Source organism: Thermobia domestica, chromosome 8 (assembly GCF_964235325.1).
Source record: "Thermobia domestica chromosome 8, izTheDome1.hap1.1, whole genome shotgun sequence".
Classification (NCBI taxonomy): Eukaryota; Metazoa; Arthropoda; class Insecta; order Zygentoma; family Lepismatidae; genus Thermobia; species Thermobia domestica.
In genome coordinates, this window is record NC_137461.1 from 40,893,257 (window position 1) to 40,907,129 (window position 13,873).

General features: G+C 35.6%; 1 protein-coding gene across 1 annotated transcript in view; it reads right to left on the bottom strand.

The window, feature by feature from the left end:
- LOC145691698 (odorant receptor coreceptor-like) overlaps window positions 1-13,873 on the bottom strand; it is a 155,548-nt gene that overhangs the window by 21,763 nt on the left and 119,912 nt on the right. Inside the window, exon 4 of the mRNA XM_081767037.1 lies at window positions 1,160-1,315. Coding sequence (XP_081623163.1) covers window positions 1,160-1,315 — 156 coding nt within the window. The remainder of the gene's footprint in view (window positions 1-1,159; window positions 1,316-13,873) is intronic.

Sequence of the window (13,873 nt, forward strand, 5' to 3'; positions counted from 1 at the left end):
GCATTTTAAAAAATCGTGCGAAAACACACAATAACGTCTGCTATATAAACTGTACAAGTACAACTTTCTATAGTTTTATATTCAATTAAATCAGGGATAACACGATATGCCCCTAAACAATCAATTTAAAACATAAAAGTTGCTTACATCAGTGACATTGCTCCATTACGTCATGTACATTAGTATAGGTTCTAGTTTCGCCAACCTTTTTTTCTGTATGGCGAAATTGCAAGCACTTCTAAAACCTACACAAATGGGGTGACAATATGAATCCCAATGTGTAACACACAACGTTACACATATCATTGTAGACATGAAGCATTCGTCTTAACAATGCAATACTTACCACAAAGCTTCGAACCTTCCTTATGGAACAATGGACCGCACTTTGTTGCTCTCGACCTTATAACAGCCCTACATGTATCACATACACTGACTGAATGTTTTTCGGGACTAACTCCTACCCATCGAAATGGGACAACACACGTTCAGAGTGCGCTATGTACCTATACAGCCCCATTTATCGACTTATGCCAACGTGTACGGAAATACAGGTATCTGGCAGAATTGCAAACATCTGGCGAAATTGTGCACACCTCGCAAGTACTCACCAGCCAAAAAGCTACTAGCTGCACCATTTTGCGACGGTTAAACTTTCCCTATAGTTCCCGAAAATTTTTTAGGACCACCTAAATGCTCTAGAATATGCCTTAGAATACACCATAAAAACTGCAAAATTTCAGGCCTATGCGGGGAATGAAGATGCAAATTATTTTAGAAATTATGAATAGTGTAGTCAATCTAGTCATTATGTAACTTTTGTCACCTATTTCGATTTCATTGGGCAGCTTAAAAAAATTCAATACTCTCGAAAGATTCTAATTTTCATATAAAAAAATCTTCAAACATTTAAGGGTCTTGCGGGGAATGAAGATGGGGTACAAAAATTATGGAAAAAAATCACGAACTCTATACTAGTCAATACACAACTTTTGACACCTAGTGCTATTTAATTGGACAACTTTGATTTTTTCGATCCACCCTAATATATATAGTTATAGGCTGCAACGTATATCTCCTAAAATACGTAGATTTTTAAACTGTATTTCTTGCAAACAAAAGTATCACGAAATGAAATGTTAAATGAGATAGTTCAAACCTTTCCAAATAATCCAAGTGACACTGTGAAGAATTTTCCACCCGTAATGGAAAGCGGCGTCTGAGTTCTTTGGCATATCATCTCCAAGTAAAATCGTACATTTCCAGTGGCTTCATACCAGGGTGAGTTGTAAGCTGTGAAAAAGATTTCTCGACTCTGAAAGTAAGAAACAGGTATTATACTCTTTTCAAGAATTGTTATTGTCTATACTCCAATATGCACACTAGTTAGCAGAGGTCTGCATGGACCGGAATTTTTAGCCTGGCCCGTCACGGTCTATAATATGAGGCTTGACCCGAGTCCGAAATACATTTTAGCATTTAAGCAGGGCCGGCTGGAACTCGTGTGATAATCAAATGAGCCCGAAATAAGCACGAATTACAGAAACTTAATAATCAACGCAAAATGATGTATTTATTTACAACAATTAGAAGTTTAATTTTCCAGTTTACTTCAGCAGCGCTTATTTTCCGCTAATATATATTCTCCTTTTTGTAATTGTGTTATATTTTTGACATCCATTGTCTTGTGATTCAGTTACGGCAACATTTGATTTCTCTTTGTACAAGTGAGAACAGAAATCTTATATTTTTGTGGAGAATTTGTGAAAGAAATGCTTCCCGTATCAGCACAAGAAAGACATTAAAAAATAAAATGTAAACTAACAGTCTTGAAGAAGAAAAGTAAAGACAACTTCTTCTGAATACTTTTGCTCCTTTAATTTAGAGTAAGAAATATTACCTTCACTCACACATAAGCAAAGCATGCTTATTTCTGTTACTTTTTAGTTTTTCTCTCCATTACACAGTTAGTTTTACTTTCAACTGCATAATGATTATCAGAATTTTATATGGGCGTCTCAAGATAAAAAATTTAGATGTAGTTTTAAAATTATCCATAATAGAAAACGGTCCTATGAATATCGTTGTACAGTACATTTACATAGGCCCGAAAAAGCACGAGAAATATGGTTGTAAATTTAAAAAATTACGGTCCATGCTCGGCCCAAGCCCGTGGAGACCTCCACCGGTTAGACAAGATATGGCACAGTTTAAACAAGCTGCACGCAAAAAAAAAAAAAAAAAAAAAAAAAAAAAAAAAAGGAACGAAAGGTTACTAGTAAACAAGAAAAAAGTGGGCAGTAACCAAGTTAGTTTGTCAATATAGGGCAACAAAGCCATGTGTCCCAGCAACCGAACCAAAAAGGTTAACAGAGAAGATGATTGCAACCTTGCGTTACAGATTAATATTGCTAGGTTACTGTCTAATAACTCACAGGAGTACGCTAACCGATCACATGGCATTACCGACCATAGCTTGTAACCCGACACCTAGTTAGCTGTTGGAACAACCGACTACTAGGGTAATTAAACAGAGTGCGACAATTATAGTAATCTGGTTAATATTACAAATTGGTTAAGATAATTGGAATTGCTCCTTCAAACACAACCTTAACGGTTGTGATTACACATCAAAAAATGCAATATGAAAAGAAACAACAACTCCTTGAGGTTATCATTCAATTGTTCGTTTGTCTTACCCTTGTACCCCTACCAGAAATACATAACAGCTTACAATGAGAATTTATGTGCGTATACTCTTCACTATAAGCAAAGCGTTACTCGGTATATTTAATACGTTATCGGAAAGCAGTGTACAACGTGTTATATTTCCTATAATCCAACACGAAGTTATTAGTATGAGTGTATGAATGTTTTGATGGCAATTCTATGAGTAGCTGTGAACCATTTCGTGTCATTATTTGTACTACAGACATGACTTGAAAATATATATTCATTTACATATCAGATAATTCATAACATTCCGTAAATACTCGTTCCTTCACATTTCTCTATGAATCCTACAAGGGCCAACCTATTTTCCTAACATAAACAACCAAGGCGAGTCCAATGGACTCACACTGTTGATATCGTGTTATCAGATCTTATATTGTGTTATTAAGTGTAATTCTGTGTAATACTTTTAAGTGTTTCCGACCGAACATGCAAGTATAACAACCACGTATTTTTATAGTGTTTACAAGCTGGTCAGTGTTGCCATCTGATGTAAAATTTTCGTGGAAATTAAAATTATTTTTCTTGTATTGTTTAAAAGGTAGTGTGATTATATATTTTAGTAGAAACAACTTTTGCTAACTACTACTAACTACTGGAAACTCAAAAATATCCTCTCCTGAAAAGCTTACTTTCTTGACTTAGGCTCTTTTGGAATTGAGCTCTTCAATTGTTGGTTTGGAATGTTCTCATAATTTCCTGGAACTACTGAAGAACATGTTTCGTTTTACTTGTTTGTTGATTTACATTTTTTGCAGTATCTAAGAACAACCGAATCTTCAGAACACACATACTTTTGGCAGTTCCTGCATGTTTGCCTTTGTAGTTGTCCTTTTCGCGCATCACACAAGTAAAAAAAAAATATTTTCTTCTTTCTTCCTCCAACGTTATGTTGGTAACATGCATTAGCCTATATCAATAGTTTTAAACTCGGCAGCCACAGACTGGATTAATTTGTCAAGACCTACAGCACGTCTATTGCCAATATGTGGCTGGATGAGACTTTCTGCTATTGCAGTAAGAATATCTTTTCTGAAAGTCTTCTGCTCAAGATGTAATGTACTCCAGACGAATACGCTGCATCAGTCCATACATCAAGCCTATTCATAAAAGTAAATGGTTATATATTAGTCTTTCTTTGCCATGAATATCCATGGGCCAATTGGTTTCTTCCTTCCTTCAGTTTGGTAAGAATTCGGGTGGAACGAACGTTTTTGTTCTTCACTGTTCCCACTAGTGTAGACCATTGCCAAGCAATTTGTTGGCGAGATCAAAATGTGTGAAATAATAATCGCATGTGATATTTTTTACTCCCAGAATAAGACTCCGCCAAATGCAAGACCACTTTTTGTCCCAAGTGTTTGGTTGTTATTTTCTTTCCTAACGTAAGGTGTACCACACAAAAGGATATTGTGTTTTGGAATCTCCTATTCATCATACCGTCATCTCCCACTTACCTGGTTTCAACGGCATATATTGCGTAAATAGACACTACCTACCAATGGAACAAACTGTTCGTCAACATTCAAATTTTCTCCGGGGTCATAGTGGCTTTTCTAGCATTGGTTCATTCCTTCCCAAACTTCACGTATTGACGCCAGTTTATTTCTTCTGTCACTTCTTGTTGTTATGTCATCAAATTGGATAAATGTGCGAAATACTTGAACCTCCTTTTACTCATAGCACTGCGAAATATTGGTGGTCCATACTTTTTGTCCCATAGCAGTTCTATGTTCAGATCTTTGGCTTTGAGACGACCAGTAGTATAGAAAGGTCCAAGTAAATACTTCAATTCTCTCGACTGGCTTCCACTGATTCTGCATGTTGCTTCTTCATGAGTATACCGAACGATAGTCTTCACACAGTCTTGAATAAATAATAACAGAGCATTTAAGGAATCTTCGATTATTTTATTTGGGAAAAGGAACCTCATTTACTCCCTCTGATGATGTTCTGAGATGTTGTCTTCTGTGGTCAAGGAGGTTCAAAATATCATGTGGTTTCGTCCTTTGCATAGAAAATATTTTCATTACTTTGGCACCGATTTCCAAGATCTTCAATCTCAGAATTACTAATTGTACCAGAAACTTCTAATGCTTCACTTTCCCAAATACTTCCGCTATCTTCAAGTTTACTACACATAATGTCTTCGTCTTCATCCCCAATAACTGGCGATTTACTTATACAATATTTGAAGAAGCAGGCATTTCTGCACTTCCATTAGCACTAACATACACTAACAGTTTCACAATCTGCACCACAACAAGATCAACTGATACAAATGTGACATATAATTAATAATTTAAAGCCAATTACCTATATTACCACTGGGAACCCAAATATATGAAGCAATTTAGTAATGAGTCCATTGGACTCACGTTGGCCTTTTGTGTTACGAAATTAGAAATATATTTTTTGAACCCTACCCTAACGTATATTTTTTCAATTGTATTCACACTTTACATTACCTACCGATAGCATATCTATAAAGAGACATCTATTGAGCAAGAAATAAATTGCAGGTGGATAAAAATTATACGTGATGAGTCCATTGGACTCACGTTGGCCGTTTAAGGGTTAATTCATGCAGAATCTATATTTTAATTACTTTTTTCTATTCTTTCCGACATATTCACAATTGTTAAGACTTTTCGTTCGTAAAATTACAAATTGCGACGTTCCTGTTTGTGCTTTTAGTAATGCAGTGTTACCAGTAAGCAAGTTCTGGAGGGTTAAATTTACCTTGTGTGAAAATCGGTTGATAACAAGAGAGTGTTTTAAATTAAATTAACCTTCTTGAATTGGTTACCTTCTTCTAACCTACTTTATAGGTTAATAACAACCAAACACTGTATTGTTTCTACTCATTTTCCAGTAACCTTATTCGATTTAGTACCGGTGACCTCACAAAATTAACCCTTTTTATCTCAGATGGGTTGTCGCAAATTCTAGTTCTAGCAGCCAAATTAGCCATTAACCTCCACTTATTTTTCTCAGTGTGTTTACTTAGCTTGCGTCACGTTGTATATTAGGTCAGGGTTTCTGAACCTGATGGTCGTGAACCCTAGGGGGATCGCGAAGATAAACGGAAGAGATACTTACGTTATAACTATAATCTAATGGCGGAAAATATTTTTAACATTATTTTGAATCTGGTTCTGATAGGCATATTTTTAATTTTTTTACACAGTTAAGAGCAACAAAAAATAGGTTTGCGAAACATTTTCAACATGTACAGAGTTTTTTAAAAATTAATTTAAATGAGGTACGGTATGAAACCTGTGTATTGAAATACCAGAAAAATACAAATGCAACAAAACTTGCATATTGAAGTAAAATTAAAATTGAAATCGAGAGATATCTGGTGTGGTTTCACTAGTGCTGAAATGTCCGATTCAATCTTTGTGACGCTCACTGTCAAGTCATTTAAAATACTCAGTAGCTTTTTAACAACTATCCATTTTTTTTTTAAAACCAAAATTAGAAATCACTGTATTTTTTCTCATATGATCCAAAATTAAGGGAGTTATGGAGTTTTACAATTTTCAAAACCACCTCCATTTTGAAACAGTATGACGGGTCGGATTCGATATTTGTAATATGAATGAACTGACCAAATTTGGTTTTTAATTCATTCGCTTTTAGGGAAGGATTGTATCCACTATACGCAAGAAATGGATTCTACTACTATAGAAATAGATGTATATCGTTAGATCACCCCAATATGTGTATTAAAAATCCCAGACAAGCTTATTAGAAGCAAAAATTATAAGGGGATCGCTGGCAAGAAGATGTGATAAAATGGGGGTCGTGATTGGAATTAGATTGGGAACCACTGTATAAGGGCATAAAATAGGTATATCGAAGGCACCCAGAGGTCTCTAACATGGATATTATTAATTGCGCACGGAAAACACAAAATATATACCCTCTCTGTCAGTCAGCCGTAATCAAATAATTACAAATTAAACGATTTTGGTACCCATTAATTTTTCTGACGGTAGGCAAAAATATGCTGACACTTTCTTTGGAGTTATTTTTTAAAACATACGATTTTAACCATGTTTATCATTTTTTATTTATATAAAAAATGACCTTTTGATTTAGATAGTTTGAAAATTGGAATGAAAGGAATGTTAGGTATGTTTTAAAGATAATAGGGCCAACAGATATCGTCAGCTAATTTCTTCCTTTTGTTTAGATTTCGATGAATATTTCAACATCCAATCAGTATGCGTAGTAACATACCACATGGTAAGTACTAATACCTTGTTTATTTCAAAGCCAAAATAAAGAGAACGTGTTTCGAAAATCTATCAGTATGCCGTCTTATTTTCATTAACCACCAATATGCATCAATTACGAAATTCCTAGATGTACGTATAATCAGTGTTTCACATCCTAGCTCTGGAGTGAGCTGGAAAATAGTACCAAATCGAAAAAAAGTCTGAATTCATTATTTTATACCAATAGTAATACATGGCTCTATAACACGAAACTAAAAGAGGTAAAGTTCTAGAACCCTACCCCCTCCCTCTTCCAAGAGCCCAAATCAAGAAAGTGCTCTTTTTAAAAATTGCGCTGTTTCCTTTTTTTCAAAAAAAAAAAAAAAAAAACACCCAAATAAGAGGACCCTAAACAACCTTGAATGTAGCCCGGTAAGACGTCAACTACGTCATTGTATTTTTTCGTGCTATTATCATTTTGGTGTAGAATCTTTGCAATGACACATACATTATAGACTTACTTTAGCACACGCTGGTTTTGATTCAATGTGTGTGTCCTTATGTTTCTCGATTTCAAGCTAAAATTTCCACCACACTGCTTCTTTCTCCTCTCCTTCATGCGCAGGGCGGATTTGCCCATCTAGCTTCGTTTCTTTCCCGGTATAGTTCGAATTACGAATTTTCCACACAAGGTTCGTAGCGTTATGCGGTGCAACGTCAGAGAATGAATGTTCAACAGCATTTTTTGAGTCCAACGTGAGATATAGGAAAAATCTTACTGACACTTTTGAAAATGTGCCAAGTATTTGTTATATGGTGCTAAATTGGGTAGAATTATAACAATGTGGTACGAATGTTTCGATCAGTGACACAAAGGGCTGATTTTTTTACAATTTAAAATATACTATCACAGATCACATAGCCTAACGGCAAGATTGGTAACTACGTGGAAAAACAAACGTATCAAGTTCGTCGCGCTTGCAGTGACATCTAACTCTTGCTGGCAGGATAATGTAACTACTCACCAGCAGTGTAACTATCCATCTAAAGAATTCACCAATATAAGCAGTAGATCCATAGGCATAGACTAGTTACCAACATTAACAGTGTATCCATACAGCACCTTGACGTAGTTTATAAATAATATTTGCCATTAAATTTAAAATGCAAATATGATGTCCTTCTAGTAGTTCTAATTTCCTATCTTTATTCATCCGACTATTTTAATCGAAGGTCATATTAATAAGAGTTGAAATGTGGTTATTGTGTACCATATTCGTATAATTTAGAAATTGAAGACACTCTTTTTTCACTCTATGCTTTAAGTACGAATTCAATAAAATTCAAAGAGAAAAAAATGCTAGACTTGTCTGGCAATCGAATCTTTCCTCTACTCTTATAATGCCGGTGAGCTATCATACAATTCCAGTTGCTCCCCCATTGGCTCTTCGCTGTCCTGAACATTGAATTAGCGTTAGTCTGGACAGTATACCGATACAGTAAGCTATAGACCGGAATACGACCTCTTGTACTCTCACATTTTCATTGTTCTAAATTCATTGATTTCGTACCTACAAGAGATACAGTGAAAGAAAAATCAAACCTTTTCCCCCAATTTCTTAATAAATAGTTATATATATGCACAATAACACAGTTAAAATAATACTAACACGCTTTCGATCAGAATCATATAGTAAAGCTAAAAATTTCCAAATTAAGGCTGCTAGAAGGTAAATATAGCTATTTAACTTTAATTAATGTTTGGTTACTATTAATACTATAGTTCTAACTATATACATTTATTAAAATTTCATTTAAAATTCTCTTATATCTTGTTTGAGTGCATTGTATTGCCCTTCTTGCAGATAATACAGGTGTTTTTACCAGCGGCGCAAATCGGTCTTCAATATTGGGTAGGTGGGGCGGGAAAGACCGTTCCCATATTTTTTTCTAAGCGATGTTCAAAATATTTATGAAGTTGAAAAACAATGTTGTGGAGGATCAGGGGAGCAGAGTTGTCTTCAACATTGGGAGGCGGGCAGATTTGAGGCTTATTCTGGGGGGACATCAATTTCATTGCACTTTCCTTTGTGGTAATCGGACACAAATCATCACATTTCTCACCGAAAAACACATTTCAAATCAGATTATTGGGGAACAGTTCCCCTCAGTTTTAAGGTTGGAGGGGACATGTCCCCCTCATTCCCCGGGATTTGCGCCAGTTGTCTTTACATTCCCAGCTCGCAGGACTGTTTATTTACTTTAAATTTCTCTGTTTTCTTAAAAAGTAATCGTTGTAGATTTTTTTTTTATCCTCTCTCCCTAAGTAAGAAATCAATAAATTTCCTAACAAAGCTTGCTTAAACATGTTGTGTTGAAAACTTTACCGGGAAGCGCGATGGTAAAGCGTTCATGTCTAGTGCATGGGTTTCTGGTTCGATTCCAGTTCGCGCCGAGTTAACTTTGTAGTGGACAAACACCGCGTGCATGAATGTTCTCAGGGTTCTCCCGTTTCCTCACCATTATCACCCATCTCATCATGATTGCATGCCTTGGCGAGCATTTAAGAAAAACTTACCTGAATTTCAGTCTCACCTAAAACAGTCACTCCTTCCTTGCTGTTCCATAACTAAAAGGTTGACATTTCTGCCAGAATAAATAAAGATAACATTCAACTTGGGAAAATCTACATAGATGTAATAATTACTTTTGCGTTGCTTTGGAATCCTCAAATTCTGTTAACATTATCATGGAATGAAGCTCCTGAGCCCGTAGTGATGGAGCTCTAGTATTTGTATAACGGAAGTAAATCATGCTTAGGAGAAATTGACGATTGTAAATAAGAATCATAATTACTGCAGTTCCTTTTATTTAACATTAGTACTATGCACTTATTACACAATAACAATGCAACTTAAAAGAGCAGTCTTAATTTTACTATCTCCGCCTTATTCTTTCTTTTATTTTTCATTCTTCAATTTACAGATACAAAAAACTTTATAAAATTGTCCACGTTTTCCACAACATCCATTTAAGCACTGATAATTTCAAAGTGGAAATAAGATTGCAATACAAATACAGATCCCATTAAATAGGATAGAAATCTGTACATTTCACAAACAAATGTGTATACTCAAATATTTATAAGATGTATAGCGTACAAAATATTACACACTTTTTAACTCAGTAAAGGATAGAAAATCATGGAAATAAACACGAAAGAAAGCAAACCATCAATTTCCATTAGAGGCAACGGTAACAAAAATGTATAAACCAATAATTACTTGTTGTTCTCAATTTTTTTGATGAGTCATAAGTCTAGCAATATTCCGGTACACAGATTAACATTCAAAGTAGACCTATAGCTCTTCGAGTTAATTATCTGGAGCTACCTTCTTGCTAGTTCCTGGTTTCCACGTCGATTGCCCGGAATAGCTAAATAAGAATATCATTCATATGGGGTAAAGCCCATTACGCTTAGTTTTGTAAGCAGTAACAAACAGAATACATGCACCTATCTACAAACTTGTATAATGGTAGAAATAGGCTTGCAATCTAACGATAAATGATTAATACTGGTTACAGATTTCATACATAAAATAAAGAATATTATTTTTTGTCAATAATGACTGCTTCTGTCGTACAGACTGTACAGATACTCGCGTCTTCTATTCATGATTAAGGGACTGTGAAGTAGGTGGAGACAACCGATTTCCTTCTATTTCACACATAGCGTAGTTGAACCGGAAACACTGATTCAAATCCTGAAGAGTGTAGTGACTGCGAGCATTAATACTGACATTCACATTGTTGTCACTATGTGATACAAGGACGTGAAGACTTAAAAGCTTCTAGGAGTAACAACAGAACAGTTATGGTTCTTGTTTCCTTCACGTGAGCGAGAACCAAAAAATAAGGTATTTGTGACTCATCGCATTCTCTCAAATGCAGAAATAAGAGCTATGACGTTTATTCCACCCAATTAATGTTCAGGTTTCTGTATAAGCTTAATGCTTCTGTTCACTTCTGATATCTGTCAAAATAAAGAGCTAATAAAAATAAATGAGATAACAAAGAGATAAAAAAGAGAATGAGATATATATGTATTTAAATTACTTCGTGGAATTCGATTATGGTAACCTGTCTTATTTCTAAAATCATTATAATCTTAAAATATAAGATTAGCCAATATTCGCTATTTTTTATTTTAACACATCACACAAAGTAACTCTATTCGAGATTATGAGGGTGTTTAACCACTTTTGACTCATTCTATTGAACTTAGTATTGACAGAAAGTAATTAAGGACATTCATATCTACTTGTGTATGCTATGAGGCGCGTCTCTTAATTATCCATATAGCCCAAACACATCTGTTATAGACTTTAATAACTAGTTCAAAGTGAACATACATCTGGTGTTGGAAGGTTCAAGTATCAGCAATTCTCTCATTATGTCATTCAAATTATCGGAACGATTAACCAGCTGTCGACATATAGTAGCCAAAACGTTGTGAAATATTACAGTAAGTTTGTTTTATCTTTTCACACTTCTTGCTAGTGCACTTGGTTTTCCTTTAAAGTATTTTCTTCTAGCACTCAAGTGAACGTTTTAATCCAATAGACGTCTTATTGCTTGTGTCGTGTACGTGGCGTTAGTTGTCAGTCAGCTCATCAAATGAGGTCATTGCTGTTTGGCGGGTAGTTGAAGTGCTCAGTTGCCACAGGCGAATAGGTGTGTTACTGTGATTTGTAAGTGGTGTCGCGTTTTGCTGTTTCCTAGCGTATTGTAACTGTCAACTTAACCGTGGCGTCGGAACAATGCGTTTGCAAACAGATCCACCCTATAGGCGGGAAGCGTCCCAAGATGAAACAAACGCACTCTAAAGCAATTCCATAGGAGATGGTCACACCAGTCATACAGACTTAACTTGTCTTCGCCTAACTTCTACAAATTTGATCCAAATGAAGGAAATCTTATTGGACAGAAGAGCCCTCTACCAACAGGAATAACGGGTAAAAGTCTCGGCTCATCTCGATAATAAGCGTATTTCATTACAATTCTTCGGACGAGTTTAACTTGAAGATCTAGAATTATAACGAAATTTCAGGGACTGGTAAAGAAAAATCATGTGCTTCCAGAATACAGAAGCTTATAGTCAGGTGGCAAATATCTGCTGCCGTAGCAGAAGACTAAATAGAAAATAGAACATTAAACTTCAGTCCATACTCTACAGTTATCAAAATTCAATCAGTCACATCAGAACTGAAATAGTGATATATGGGTGTATGGTAATTATATTCTGTACTTACAACCAGTAGTGTGTAGTTTGGTATATGTTGGAATTATTCATCCTTTTCAGCACCGAAGCTATATGAGGCGTAGACCTACATTGGAAGGTGAAAACCGAACCAACATAATGTGTTCAAGTTTCAAATCTTTTCCATGGGAATAGAACACAGTACTCATCACGTTATCGAATAGACCAACAGGCAAGCCAATTTCAGCTCTAGATTTCAATACTTGTTGAAAGAAATGAATTGCGAGGAAGTGAACGAAATCTAGCGACGAAGATAACAGCGTTTTTCGAAATCGTTTTAAATACTAAAATTTAATTCCAGACGCAATAAAGAGGGTAATTGGTAACTTCCCATTGCAAATAATCCAGCTTTCAATATTTAGTTTTGGTGGATAATTATGTGCCAACAAAATAAAATAAAAGAAACATATGGGACTAGGATAGGAATTGAAAATAGTATCCATCTTATCGTGCCGGTGCGATAACTAATTCACTACTCAACTAGTCCTGGATCATAAACACACAAACTTTTAAATATCACTTTCACCGTAACAGTAAACCGCAGACCATAGTCCGAGTCTCAACTCCGTTCCTTTACTTCGAAATTCTTTTGCCCCCTCCTTTCTGATAAATCACAGTACATCCCGGTGGATAACGAACCAAAGACTTCAATGTATTTCACTTAAAACTGATTTTAAGAACGAGATTAAAAAGCATAATATGTTTGTAACCTCATCGTCAAAAGTGCCTTTACACCTCGCCGTGACGGGTATGTGACCGCGCAGTACTCTAAGGAAGGGATACTTGCATCAAGGGCGGATCCAGGACCGATTTCTGGGGGGGGGGGCGGTGGGTTGTCATGCTGCTACCTTTAAGGGCTTCAAACTTTGGGATGGGTTTTATTTATATATATAAAATAAGAAAGTTTCCTCTTCTGAGGGGGAACGGTCCCTTCCTGGATCCGCCCCTGGCTTGCATAAGAATTTGTGGTTAATTTTGAAGAGTTTTTGACTAAGGAAATAACGTAAGTATAGGGAGTAAAGACACAGATTTGAAGCATCAGTGCACTGTCATCTCTGAAAAGATTTCTATACTCAGTTTTTCAATTTGTATGTTAAGTAAAACACCACATCTGTCACTGATTGCGTAGATCATCTTACTTTTTAAAATTGCCTCTGCAGCTTATTTGTCCCTTCATTAATCTCTAGACATGATGTAAATAGAAGGGAAAGAAAGAGATACATCTGTAAGATGTATGTAATTCACTATTAGACAATAGGGACCGACTGAGCTAATTACTGCTACTAGCGCTTTTAACTCTTTAGGAATTTACAACGACATGTGCGGAGGACACTTTTCTAAGTCCTAAATCTGTGCGTGAATTATTTAATTTTCCTCACTGTAATTATTTGAGAATGGAAACTGATTACGCTGAACGTGAATATGTTTTGCTGCCATTAAACGTTTGGCCGTAATAAATGTAAAAAAGGTTCTTATTATTATAAAAAAAGATAAGTATTTATCCCGTGTATAGAACAATATAATACGGTAACTAAGCTACATCATAATCACTAATGCCCGCAGGACTTTTTCCAACTGGGAGGGGGGGGGGCAA